The following is a 13,515-nucleotide window of genomic DNA, read 5'->3' as shown; positions in this document are numbered from 1 at the left end:
GCGCCGGACATCCGCCCATTTCTCGCACTTCTCGATCCGCTTGAAGACGTGAAGGTACTTGAAGTCTTGGTCGTTGCTGTCTTGGCGATACATGGCGAACATTCGCAGCAGCTGCACCTAGGAACAAACAGTTGGCGGGCGCGCACGGCGAAAAGAAGTGGGAGACCGGCGTGTCATACCTGATCCTCAATGCTAGCGCCGTTCTTGATGCACGGCTCGCTGGTCCTAGCCGCCCCCTTCTTCTTCTTCCGTTTCCTCGCCGGAGCCGGCGCCGGCTCCTGCTCGTCCTCCTCGCCGTACTCAAGCCCGCCGACCATGTCGCTGTTGAGGTCCATCGTGTCGTCCTGGGTAGTGAACCCGGGGGACACGGCGACGGCGACGGAGCCTGCCACGATGATGTCCTCGATGTCGGCTTCGGTCGCGTCGGTGTCGCCGAGCTGCGACGTGGAAGCTTGTGAGAAGGGCAGCGCAGCACGGCGGAGAGGGGGCGTCGAGGAGGACGCGTAGGCCGGCGGTGAATAGGTGTATGAAGGGTACTGCATGCCGGCGAAGGCGGGCGAGGGCGTGCGCTGGGCCGGGTGACCATGGGGGAAGGTGATGTTGGGGTTGAACCCGCCGTGCGCGTCCCCGTCGGCGTAGCCCGGCGACGGCGTGCAGCCCCAGGGTTGCGGTGACGACGAGAAGCCGGCCGGAGAACCGACGCTTTGCTGGCTCCAGGGCGCGTACTGGGCGTGGCCGCCGGGTGGATTCATCATCCCCACGCGAGCCGCCTCGGCTTGTTCGGCCGAGCGCTCCGCCTGATCCGCCGCCGCCGCAGCCGCGAGCGCCGCGCTGTCCCGGGCCTTAGCGTTGGCCCTGTTCCGCTGGTCGGTGGTGACAGCCTCTCGACACTGAACTTCCGCCCTCCAGTCGGCGTTGGACATGCCCGGGGGCTTGGACGGCGGAGCCCTCGGCTTCCTCTGCTTCGGCTGGGCGACGGCGGATTTATGTGAATTGAATTCTTTTTTGAGGAAATGAATTCTTATATTTGATCTTCATATGTTCGTTTTCGTTCCAATCCAGGGGCACAACAGGAAACAAGATATGGTTGCTTCTACGCATGTTATTTCTATTGCTGTTTGTTCAATTGCTATTTTTTCAACAGGAAACAGCATGAATTCCCACTTCCTTCTATGCATGTTATTTCTATTGCTGTTTGTTCAATTCCTTTTGATTTTGAATGGAGTAAGCAAGATCCGGTTCGCAAACATGCCCTTGTATATTGTGAAGAGTATCATATATCTTGTTCAGTGGCGGAGCTTGACAAGAATATATGGGGGGGCCAATGACAAAACAAAAATTAACCAACCGCAACAAGCTAGAACTTGTAGCCTTGAAGCAAATTTATACTTATCCATATTGGTGGCAGCGCTGATCTATCAGCAGCCATATTTTGGATAACAAAATCTACCGCGTTAAACAACTTCATAAGACTATGAATACAACCAACGCGAGAACTCCACCTAGTGCTTTTAATGATCGAATCTGGTTTGCCGCCGCTGCCCTTAACCATGGTCACTTGATCTGTCTACTGAGCAGAACAAATGCAAATTTGTGACGCAAGAAACAAGAAATCCCCAATTAGATCAGATAAATATGCATACTAATTGCTAAATTACTAATCAAACTCATACAGGAAACAACAAAAAAAATCCAAATTTTAGTGATGCCCCTGTTTTCCTAATTTCACTGTCCTACTCGTACATACGCAACACGATTTATGGGTGGGCGTAGCCGCACAGAGCGCTTGCAAATTCGTTTTGGGAGGGGCGGACGGTGACGATGGGTGGCCGGCCGACGTGGACGAGCACCGGACCGGCGAGGCCAGTGGCAAAGAGCAGGAGACGACGGTCAAAGGGCTGAGGCGCGCCCTTGTTCCTCCCTCCTTAACGCCGGGATGTTCGCCGACGGAGCACGCGGATCAGGGCGAGCTGCTAGTGGGCTTGGGCGCGTCGAGCGAATGCAGCGGCATGGCGGCAGGTTGGCTGGTTCATGAATTGAGACGAACAGTGGAGGCGGAAGCAGGTTTGCCCTCTGTGCCTGAAGTGTACGTGCATGGCTTGATGGGCCTACAAGGGGGGCCACGGCCCCCTCAGCTCTCTACATAGCTCCGCCGTTGATCTTGTTCATACAAATGATTGCCATATGCAAGATTGCATTCACTTTTGTGTTGTATATAGTTGCCTTCGTTTTTCATTTTTATAACTAACCCAAAGAAAGAAAAAGTGAAACTACAACCAAAATCGAAAAGAACTTGTTACACCCATGTTTGGCATCCTCAACCAGCTATCTGTCGAATCTATGCCCCCCATCCGCGGACAAAACTATGTCTGCAGGATAGGCAACCGGTAAGCTACCATATCTACGATGCGAGCACAGACTGCTGCTCTTTGATCTTCAAAGTTTTCTTTTGTCCCTATGCAAAATGTTGTAATTGATCTTTATATGTTTATCATTTGGACCTCTGTTTTTGATGTGTATGGCTACGAAGAGAAGTGAAAAACAAATGCATTGTGGTCTACAGGTTTCATTGCTCACCTCAAGATCGAGTTCAGTGATTTGGTTTAGGATCCTTTTCTTCTTTCTGGCAGCATAATCTGTTGAAGGATGTAAATGGACTCATCAAAGTGGGTAACTAATTATATATATTTTTTTCAAAAAAGGTTTGCTAGATCTGAAATTGGTGGAATGTTCAAAAAATCACTCATCAAAGCACCAGTGGTCTAGTGGTAGAATAGTACCCTGCCACGGTACAGACCCGGGTTCGATTCCCGGCTGGTGCATTGTCTATGTTCTTTTCCATATTTGTGTGTCCTATTTCTGCTTTGCACTCACTTCATCACTCAAATCTTGATGTCAGGCACAAAAGTTATTGCCGTTGCGGAGAATCATATGCTCCCTCCATAAACAAATATAAGAGCGTTTAGATCAGATGTACTTGATGAGATCACGGTGTGCTTGTTCCAGCAGGTGGGCGTCGTCGTCCCACTCGTCTCGGTAGCTCTCTGGCCGGTCCCTCACCCTGCCTCTCGCCGCGACGTAGATCGCCTTCCTCCACTCCTCGATTCTCTCCAGCCCGCACCGCTCCACCAGCCACTCCTCGTACTCGAACGTGCTTGCGCCGAGGTCGTGGGTGAACATGCTTACTCCCCATGTCCGTGTAGAACGCCGCCACGTCCTGCATCATCTCCTCCGGCGGCGGGAGTTCGATCCTCCCCGACAGAACCCCAGCCACCCAACTGCTCTGGAGCTGGAACACCAGGAAAGGGATCGCCTTGAATGGCAGTCCGATGAAGGAGATGCGAGGGGCCAGCCGCGGCGGGAACACGTGCTTGTACAGCGGGCCGACACGGTTGTCGTCGACGGTGACGACACCCGCCTCCTCGTCATCCTCCAGGAACGGGAAGTTGTAATTGTACCCAGTGCAGTGCACGATGGCGTCCGCCTTCACCCGGCTGCCGTCCTGGAACACCACGCTGACATCCTCCTCGGCGCAATCGATCTGCATCCAACCATTTGAAGAAGTAGCTCGATGTGATTAGAGGATTGGATGTGGGCGTGATCGATGACATTTTCTAGCACCAGTTGGTATTAATATACCATGGGATGTAGCCACAGGTTGGCATGGGCAGTGGCGCTCTGCATCTCGGCAGGCGCGTGTAAGTGGCAAATAAATGGCGTCCGCAATCCCGTTTAGTTAGTTTTTGCTATCTTGATAGTTCATTTTCCTCAAACAAACAAAAAACCTTTTTGAACTATCATATCATAAGTGGACTTTAAACGGGATTAAACGGGACCCGGTTGACATTCCTAGGCGCCCCTCGAATGGCGACGTGGACCTCTTTCGCGACGCCGGCGATGTCTCTCGAGATGTCTATCCCGCTGGGGTTGTATCCTACGATCACCACCACCTACCAATAAGAAGATACTTACATGCTGCAAATTTGATCAGCCTAGCCACAAGATTAAGAACAAGTGTTGCCGGTCAAAAATTAAGAAACAAATTAAGGCGATGGATGATAGTACTACTGACTTGGCCGTGGAACTGGTCGGGCACACGGTAGCTGTGGCTGTGCAGCTGCTTCCCCGGCCAGCCGTCTATGCCTGCACATCATTCACCGATGGACCGCCATGAAAATTGTACCAACTTCACTAACCAGACCAGTACCACGTGCAATCGTGCATACTAGCTTACCGGCGACCTCGGCGAGGCGGGGCTCGGCGAAGTGGCCGTTGCAGACGACGACGGCGTCGAACACCTCCTCCTCCTCCTGTAGTTCGCCGCCAGCGTCGGTGCCGGCGAGCTTCCTCGAGCAGTACGACACGCTCCAGCTCGCGTCCCCGCTGCGGCGGACGCCGACCACCTCCGTCTCCAGCCGGATCAGCCCGTGAAGATCGAACCGCCGCGCGAACGCCTCGAGGTACCGGAGCACCTCCTGGTGCCCGGGGAACCTGCGCGGGTCAACGGAGCTCTCGTCGGCGACGAAGGGGAAGTCGAGGAAGCCCATGCACTCGCGGGGGAGGTTGGTGCGGAGGGACGCGTAGAGGCTCCCGTGGACGCCGCCGGCGCCGAGCGGGTCCGCCGACGCCTGTCGTCGTACAGCCAGGTGCCGCCCACGCCGGCTGCGCGCTCGAAGACGACTGGCGAGTGGCCCTCCCGCAGCAGCTCCCGCGCCGATCACGGCGATGCGGCGCGATGGCATCGGAGGAAGAGGAGCGCGAGCAAAGTCTCGTGTTCTCGCCGTGGCGTCAGTTGTTTTCTCCATGAGGAGCAGTTGATCGAGCTGCCCATTTTTCTATTCTCTTTCTCTTGCAGCGAGCCGCCTCTTTGTTTTCAGAGTTTCTGTCCAACTTGTTGTTTTACACATGTGCAATAATCAGGCCGTCTGGAGTACCGATAAAAATATATCCAGCAACGTTATTATGTAAAAAAGATTCCATTTGTCCATGCTAAATATCATATTTTTTAGAGCTTTAGATCTGAATTAATCATTCCAAATTGTACATTTCGAGTTTACAATCTAGTTTCAAAAACCTATAAATTAACCAAAAATGTTACATAAATTTTTAGTCCACAATGGAGCACGTTAAGGCGTGGGTGTTATATATTATCCATGTCTTGGTGTGACTTTGATTTCAAAAATATCATGCATTTATAAATTGTTATCTTGTGTATATGCTTGCTTTTTTTTCCCAAAAAATTAACACTATAGAATATAACCAATCTTGGCATCCTCAGAAATTTTTTATCACCTCCGTACCAAATTACTTGTCTTAGATTTGTCTGCATATGAATGCATTTAACACTAAAATATCTAGTTCTAGACAAAAGATAAGTAATTCGGGATGGAGGGAGCATAAACCGACATGCCCATCGTATTCAAAATTTTCAATAGCAGACTAATCCTTTCGCGATGGTCTGCTCCAGTCACTATCACTGTAATAGAGATGCCCTAGTGACGATACTTACTTAGAAGTTCACCATAAAAGATCGTACTATCCCAAATACTAAAAGATTGTTTGAGGAGTTAAGCTCCTTCTTGCCCTTCCTTCAAATCTTTAACTTCTCAAAATTTTGAGGAGTTTTTTTAGAGAAAAGACGCAGCCAAGCTCGAGTAGGGCGCTAGCCTAGTCCAACTTTAAATTAACAAAGCCATCAACCGGTCATTATACAACTGCAACATATAACAGCGAGCAAGAATAGAAAACGACAAGATACAGAGGCGCTGGAAAGCTTACAAAGCCTCGAACACTTCATGCATGAAGGATCTACAATGGAACACTAACGAAAAGAAGCCCCCGCAAAAAAAAAAAGCGAAAAGAAGGAAAAGGCGATAAACTACCAACAAAAGCGAAAAGAACTTGTTACATATCCACAACTTATTAGATCCATGGGCAGAACTAAGGGTGGGCTTCACTTGCTACTTGCTTGAGAAAATTTACCCCCACATCAGCGCCTCTTTGCTTTCCTGTTATGTCCGCAGGATCGACCAAGAATTGAATCTTGTAAGCTACCAATATGTATGAATACAGAAGGTTCCGCAACTTTGTCTACCATGTGTATGTTTCGATTGCATTTTAAAAACGATTGACTTGCTTCAGCGTTCTCAGACATGCCTCTAGCATCTAGGATGTGAGCACCGATTGCTGCTCTTCGATCTTTAACTACATACATAGGTTTTGCTGTCCCTATGCCGTATGTGTATGGCTACGCTGCCATTTATTTGGCGTTATTTGTGAAGTCGGGCTTGAGCCTTTTTCGCTAGAAGAGAAGTGAAAGAAAATGCATTGTGGTCTGTTTGCACATTACAGATTTTCTTGCTCACCTCAAGATCGAGCTCATTAATTTGGTTTAGGATCCTTTTCTTCCTTTTGGCAGCTGAATGTGCTGACGGATGTAAATCGACTCATGAAAGTGTTTCTCTCCAATGGATTTCTAGGCATGAAGTCTTTAGCCTTTTCAAAGAAATTGCACATCGAAGCACCAGTGGTCTAGTGGTAGAATAGTACCCTGCCACGGTACAGACCCGGGTTCGATTCCCGGCTGGTGCATATTTTTATTTTTGTTGTCACAAATTTTTGAGTTCGGCACTTTTGTTCATACATATGCATATGCTACTTGTTCATACAGTTTACCTACTAAAGTTTATTGCATTTTTTATGCAAACTGAAGGAACTGTTTCGAGTTGTTGTGTCTTTGTTTTGCCAATAAACGTCCTCTTTAGTAGCTTTTGATCAGGCTTAAATCGAATATCAACCGAGGAACTAGCTCAATAGGAGCCTCTTCGATCCACTCATCACATACAACACTTCAAAAAAACTCAATACATACAGAAGTTCTCTAGGACAGTAATCAAAAGCAATATGACTGATTTCTTGTGACAAGTGATAGCAATCGTCGAATATTGTTGTACCATCCTCCTCCCTTCAATGTCGCTTTTGGGTCACAGTCGGTAATGAAGTTTGTAGCTAAAGCCCACACGGACAAAGCAGTTTCCTCTGCGTCCAGAACTAGCTCACAGTCACAGAGGTGGCGACCGTCCTCGTCATGCACGATCCTTTCCTCATCCTCCTCTCCGTTGCGACGATATGATCTTTAGATGTTGGCCACCGTCGTCTTCTTGCGTAGCCCGCCAATTTCTCGTTCCATCGTAGATTCAAAGTCTGGCTGGGTTTGCGACATTGGAGTATGGCGCGCCGACGACGTATACATGAGGAAGATGCCGTTTACCTCTCTAATGACCTATTTGTAAATTTTATTTTCTTTTGAAGTTGTGTGGTCTGGGCCAGACACTTTTTTTTCTGGGTCAGACACTTTTAATCCATGGCACTTCGTAAAAAAAAACCCGGGTGTACATGGCCTAAATTTGAACCATCTGGCTGGGGTACCGTGAACCATGTGGGTCAGACCAGGGCGGCATCCTCCTATTTGCCGCTTAGTACGACGACAAAGCCTACATGGACCAACGGTGGAGTGGCCCGTTTAGCAAGTCTCATATTTTTCTCTCATAAAAATGTATTAAAATGTTAAAAAAAGTTATCAACAACATAGAAAAGAATTCCGAGAATATACTCATGAAAATATTGTTAAAAAGTCTAAATATATATAAAAATGTATTGTATTACGAAAAATTGAAAAAAATGATCATCACATATTTGAAAAGTGTACATCATACATTTGGAAAACTATTTATTGTTAACAAATCTTGGTGCCAGTGACATAATTGCTTGTCCTCGTATGCTTCAGCGTGTTTCACATTTTCAGCCTTCTGGTTGCGTGGGTCTACCCCTTTTCTCAGGAAGCGCAATGCTATTCATAAGTACTGGTTTTAAACAAAATCTAAGCCAGTATAAGCCAGAAAAGCATGCTACATATGTTTTTTTTTTCAAAAAGGGACATTTTATTACTTAAAAGATTTAAGTATTACACCCGGCTCCTGCATAACTAAGATGCACACAACCAACAAAGTCCTCACGACAAGCTAAAATAAAAGAAGGTGAAATACAAAGAAAAATGTATATCTGTATAACGACTAAACCGTTAGTGGCTCAATCCTAAGATCATGCTGTCACCCATGTTGGATAAAAGTATCCCTCGCTACATATGTTATTACACACAACACCCAGTATTTTGCATTTTCCGATCAGGTTATCAATCAACATCAAGGTGCCAAGTAATCCTCGTACATCATTCCTCCCAACCACGCTCTTGTCTGAAACATCATGATCTGCCATATAAAAGAACAGTTTAGTTGAGTATTCGAACGGGACATTAGTTGCACAAACTGGCACTTTGAAGGTCCATGGATGACGTACGTGTTGATTGTTTCATATATTTATCTGTACCATGTAGTTTCCTAGGACCTTCCAGCTGCCAGATTAGATACACTAGGTTATAATGTTACATTATATAACAACCTGATAACGGCCTTTACAACCGGAGGCTCAAATCATGCCATCTTTTCAAACTTGACGGTTCAAATGCATGTGAGGCTGCGGAGACCAGCACTGTTTTTCGTTTTTTAAAAGTTACACTATTACTTAGGCAATAAGAGTTGATGTAGTGTAATGCAGACGTTATCACATCAGCTGAAGCCTGAAGGTTTCCACCTATTACATGGATCTATTTTATTTCGAAATCAAGTTGCTGTAAAGAATAGAGGCCCAAAAATACCTGAATGAAAAGGTCCACATTTTCGTGACTAAGGGATTACTTTTACTGTTTACAAGAAAATTCTACCGCCATGTAGTTTTATAGAGATATATATTCAAACACCGAGAGATAATTCATTGTATAACACATTTTGTTGAGGTCGCTGTGTGTCTTCAAACTGTACACACCCTTAGATTCTACCTGTGGATTCTAGGCGTTAAAGAAATCAACATCCTTTCATCGGTGAGAAAAGTTTCACCCATAATTTATTGCATTATTAAGCAACTATAATTGGCTGACCTAGTCATGCCATGGATACCGACATGCATGAAAGGAGCCATATGTTAATTTTGTCTCCCTTCTCTTAACTTACCAATTAAAAGACCACGGCTTCGCTTTTCACGATTGTCTCTTGGACGATTTGGAATGAACATAACGCTAGTTTGCGAGAATGTCTCAACCATGCCATCAACTATTTTCTCCAACAACAAAAGAGGGGCGACGTTGTGGAATATTTCGAGTGTGAAACCCCTTGGGGTTCTAATACCTGAAGAGTACTCCACCTGTTTTAAGGCTTTGGCCTTTTCCTACACAATCTTCTTTCTTAAATAATCAAATCTAGCAAAGCTTTTCCCACTGTTTAAAAAACTTAACTTGCACGAAGTGTAGGTGTTTTATCTTCTTATTGTTTTGGGCAATAAATGTGATAGTCTTTCTGATGGTCCTTAGCAGAGTTATTCTTATGGCAAAAATACATGGATGTCTGAAATTACCATGGTAGAAATGATATTTGATGAGCAGAGTAAACAACACCACATCACATACATCAAATATTTCATGCGCCTCATCTTTGGCTCATGAATACTACAAGTCAAATACTCACCGTGGATGATCTTTGACTCAATTTCACATTGACCAATCAACCAGGACTTACGTTAATGTTCCTCCATTTTCATGAGTTTCTATGAACATGTTTTAATAAAATATCTTCAATTGTAATTATGGGCTAACGTCGACTTTATTAAAAAGATATTGGTTGCAGGTTGATATTAGGTAGAATATAATTACCATATTATATTATAAAATATATTAATTGCATCGTACGTTAACATTGGGAAATATATTGATTGCACGTTGGTATTAGGTAAGATAGAATTACGTGGTTAGCAGTAAAGTTTATATTAGGTATGATATTAGTTACATGCTAAACATGTTTAGCACTAAACACTAGAGCAACATAGACCATTGGATAGATGCGTGAGCGGGTGAGATGTGTTAAATCTCCGCAAATCGCTCTTTTTATATTCGTAGTAGAGGTATAGATATGGATGTACAAAGTAAACACCTATTTTTTTTAGTTTAACGTCCTCAACTCCGAGGCCATCATGATCCTTTGGCCTACAAATAAGATCCCATTTATCTAGTCAATATTTCTGTTTATGTACATCACATTGTCAAAATAAGCAGGATCTATAATTCTAATCTAAACCTTTTGTACCCCTTGGGTATTTTGAAAAAGGATAACATAAGCATCAATAGGCTAGTGAGGACAATGTAAATGAGGACAAGACAACCTGTGTAAGATAGTAGATTGCACATCCAACTGCTTAGCTTTTTCTCAAAGAGGACCTCAATACTCTTCCACTCCTTATTCAGCAGCTTAAGATGATGGATGGGGATACCAAGATACTGGAAAGGGACGAGCCAGACCCGCAACCAAAAAGTTGCTTATACTGGCCCTCAACCTCTTTGGCCTTGCCAAAGCAAAAGAGCTTGCTCTTATGAATTAATCTTGAGGTCAGAAAGTTGTTCGAATAAGCAACTATATACATCCGTATGTAGTCCATGGTGGAATCTCTACAAAGACTTATATTTAGGAACGGAGGGAGTATTTATAAAAGTTCGAGTACGAAACTCCAGTACTGAAGTACAAAAGGACCATGTGGTATGGACTTGCCTGTTAACTAGAGGGAATGGAATGATGTTCATGTAGCTGATGACCTCATATTCTTTTAGATAATGCAAGAGGCCTTGCTGGCACCATACACACGTCAGTTCAATCTAGTTTCAAGCACAAATTGTCAAGTGTGAGCAAGCATGTGTTGTGCCTCCCGCGCATAGGCAAGAAGTGTCGCTTCCTGGACTTTTTTTGTATAAACATGATTAATCGATGGATGTGAATGAAAGTCTAGCTTGGGATGATTGTTAATTAGGTCTGGTGCATTACAGGGTCATATATATACTTATACAAAATATGCCTGGTCAACTTGCTCGGTGCAGCATGGCCGTTGGTTCTCAATCGATCGATGCATGTCTATATATATAACCCGTTGCCGTTCATTTCCCTGCCGGCCGTGAGAAGGCACACCGAGACGACCTGAACCTCTCACCTCAGCCGGCCCGTGCATTGTGCCGGTGTGCCTCCTCCGGGGAGGGGATGGGGAGGTCGCCGTGCTGCGACAGGCGGAGCGTGAAGCGTGGGGCGTGGTCGCGGGAGGAGGATGCCATCCTCACCGGCTTCGTCCAGAGGTTCGCCAATGCCGGCAACTGGATGACGCTGCCACACAAAGCAGGTGGTTAATTTACTCTCGCCTAGTATTCCTACTACTAATTTGTGCGTGCGTGTGTGGACGGTTTTGAATTACTCAATCTGTCATTACCAAAATCACTGAAATTCAGTTATTTTGGTTTTCATTTCAGCCCAAGGACAATAATTTCCACTTGAATTTGATTAAGTATGTCCTGACGTCGTTGGAATGTTTGCTCACTGGCTAGACTTGCATGCATGTCTTTTTAGCGGGATTGTTAAATCCCAGTCGATTAAGACTTAACCAAGTCTCAATCGATGCTGCATTTGTAAGATCCAATGTGGAGATCCGTGCAATTTTTTTCTTTCTTTCTTCTTTTTATATGTTGTCACTTGACTGAAACTCAGTCAACTAAGATCTAGCCGACTAACATAGGACTCAGACCTATGTTATAAAAGTTTACATAAGTACAAAACACCTCAAACACAGTAAAAATTACATCGGAATGTTCTTCTTTCCCTTTCTAAGTAATAATCAAATTGTATGTGTATGCCTGCATGAATATCAGGGCTTAACCGCTGCGGCAAGAGCTGCCGCCTACGGTGGCTCAACTACCTCCGCCCGGCGCTCCGGCACGGCCGCTTCACCGACGAGGAGGACAGCCTCATATTGTCCCTCTACGCCGACATCGGAAGCAAGTATATATAGCTAGCCAGCTGCATGAACCTCTTTGTTTCTCGAAACATTAGTCTGGCAGCTAAAACTTATGTCACCAGGTGGTCCGTGATCGCCGCCAAGCTCCCCGGCCGAACGGACAACGACGTCAAGAACCACTGGAACACCAAGCTCAAGAAGAGGCACCTGCTGGCCATGGCGCCGTCACCAACTCCTCCTACCGCGGCCACCGACAGCCCTTCCGCCTCCGACTCCGATGAATCCTCCCTCCCCCCTCCACCTCTCGACGAAGCCGCCGTCGCCACGGCGGACCACGGCGGAGAGCTCACGCACAGATCGGAGGAGCTGTACGCCGAGCTCAAGGGGCTCATCCAACAGCAGCCCACCAACGGGGACGTGAGGTCGTCATCGTCGTCGTCGTTGCCATTGACACCGACGGCTGGTGCAAGTTCTGCCGGCGTCACCAGCACTGGGTGGCCCGTAGACGACAGAGAGTTCTTGCCGGAGTCCAGCGGGAGCAGCATGGTCGTTGACCTTGACGATCCTTGCGCTGCTCACGCATTCGGTGCGACGACTTTCCAAGACTTGCTGGCCTCGTCTTATGACGAGATCATAGGGACGGAAGGGTTACTCTACTACTAGGAACGAATTGGGGTTCTAGGTTCTGAAGTAGCTTGTGATAAAACCGTTGTATATAAATATATGGATGTGGCTTGGTCTCGGTCAAGTGATATTATAATACAGTATATAAAAAAGAAAAAAACTGAAGTATGAATCTCCCTGCAATATCTAAGGGATATACTCTCTCTGTCTCAAAATAAGTGACTCAACTTTGTACGAAAGGTGTTGGGGATATAGTTATTGAGTTAACCCGCCCAAGAAGGGACGGGTCATATTCATGGCGACTCATAAAGACAAAGCCCAAGAAGGAATTGAAGATGGCGGTTTAAGAGGATAACTTATGAAGGGCCCAAGGCCCAAAGACGGCTTAAGGCCCGTAGGTGTAAACCGTCATATGTATATAACTTGTATGATAAGGCAATTGTAGTTAAATCATCAGGCCGGACACGTTTATGAGCCGGCCGGGACTCTGTAAGCCACCGGGCGTCAACCTGAGTATATATAAAGGGACGACCCGACGGCGAGTTAAGGGCAAGAAACAACAGACCGAGAGCCATGTTAAGCGTATTCGCTCCCTGGTCATCGAAACCCTAGCAATACCACCTCAAATTGGATTAGGCCTTTACCTTCACCGCAAGGGGCCGAACCAGTATAAACTCCCTGTGTCCTTTGCCCCGTTTAACCCCTTTAGCTAATCTCATTTCGATGGCTCCACGACTAAGTCCTCACACTAGGACATCTGTCGTGACAAACCCACGACAGTTGGCGCCCACCGTGGGGCCAGCGCACGGTGGTTTCGAGTTCTTAAAGGGCAACTTCGAAGGGATCAAGGGATACGCCGTGGGTCGGATGACCAAGAGTCGTCGCGGCAAGCTCTACATCGACGACGCAGGCTGGGGCCCCGAGGCCGGCTCAATTGAGTACGGGTACCGGGTCCCCTTCGGCGGAATTCACGTCTTCATCGGCAAGTTCGGCGAACCGGGCCCTGAGCCGAACATC

At 46.5% G+C, this 13,515-nt stretch overlaps 1 protein-coding gene, 2 non-coding genes and 1 pseudogene across 3 annotated transcripts; 3 read left to right on the top strand and 1 right to left on the bottom strand.

The window, feature by feature from the left end:
- Nucleotides 1-2,751: 2,751 nt before the first annotated feature.
- Nucleotides 2,752-2,822, top strand: TRNAG-GCC (transfer RNA glycine (anticodon GCC)). Its single transcript has one exon. It is a non-coding gene; the product is annotated as a tRNA-Gly (tRNA).
- Nucleotides 2,823-2,967: 145 nt separating this feature from the next.
- LOC109762612 (flavin-containing monooxygenase FMO GS-OX-like 4) lies at nucleotides 2,968-4,769 on the bottom strand (annotated as a pseudogene).
- Nucleotides 4,770-6,520: 1,751 nt separating this feature from the next.
- On the top strand, nucleotides 6,521-6,591 carry TRNAG-GCC (transfer RNA glycine (anticodon GCC)). Its single transcript has one exon. It is a non-coding gene; the product is annotated as a tRNA-Gly (tRNA).
- Nucleotides 6,592-11,922: 5,331 nt separating this feature from the next.
- LOC109762638 (uncharacterized) lies at nucleotides 11,923-12,928 on the top strand. The gene has a single exon (XM_020321511.3). It carries the CDS (start codon nucleotides 11,941-11,943, stop codon nucleotides 12,535-12,537), a length of 597 nt encoding a protein of 198 aa, XP_020177100.2. The 5' UTR covers nucleotides 11,923-11,940; the 3' UTR covers nucleotides 12,538-12,928.
- The last annotated feature ends 587 nt before the right edge of the window (nucleotides 12,929-13,515 follow it).

Source organism: Aegilops tauschii, chromosome 4 (genome assembly GCF_002575655.3).
Source record: "Aegilops tauschii subsp. strangulata cultivar AL8/78 chromosome 4, Aet v6.0, whole genome shotgun sequence".
Taxonomy (NCBI): domain Eukaryota; kingdom Viridiplantae; phylum Streptophyta; class Magnoliopsida; order Poales; family Poaceae; genus Aegilops; species Aegilops tauschii.
The sequence above is the reverse complement of the archived record's forward strand: the minus strand, read 5'-3'. Positions and strand labels throughout refer to the sequence as shown.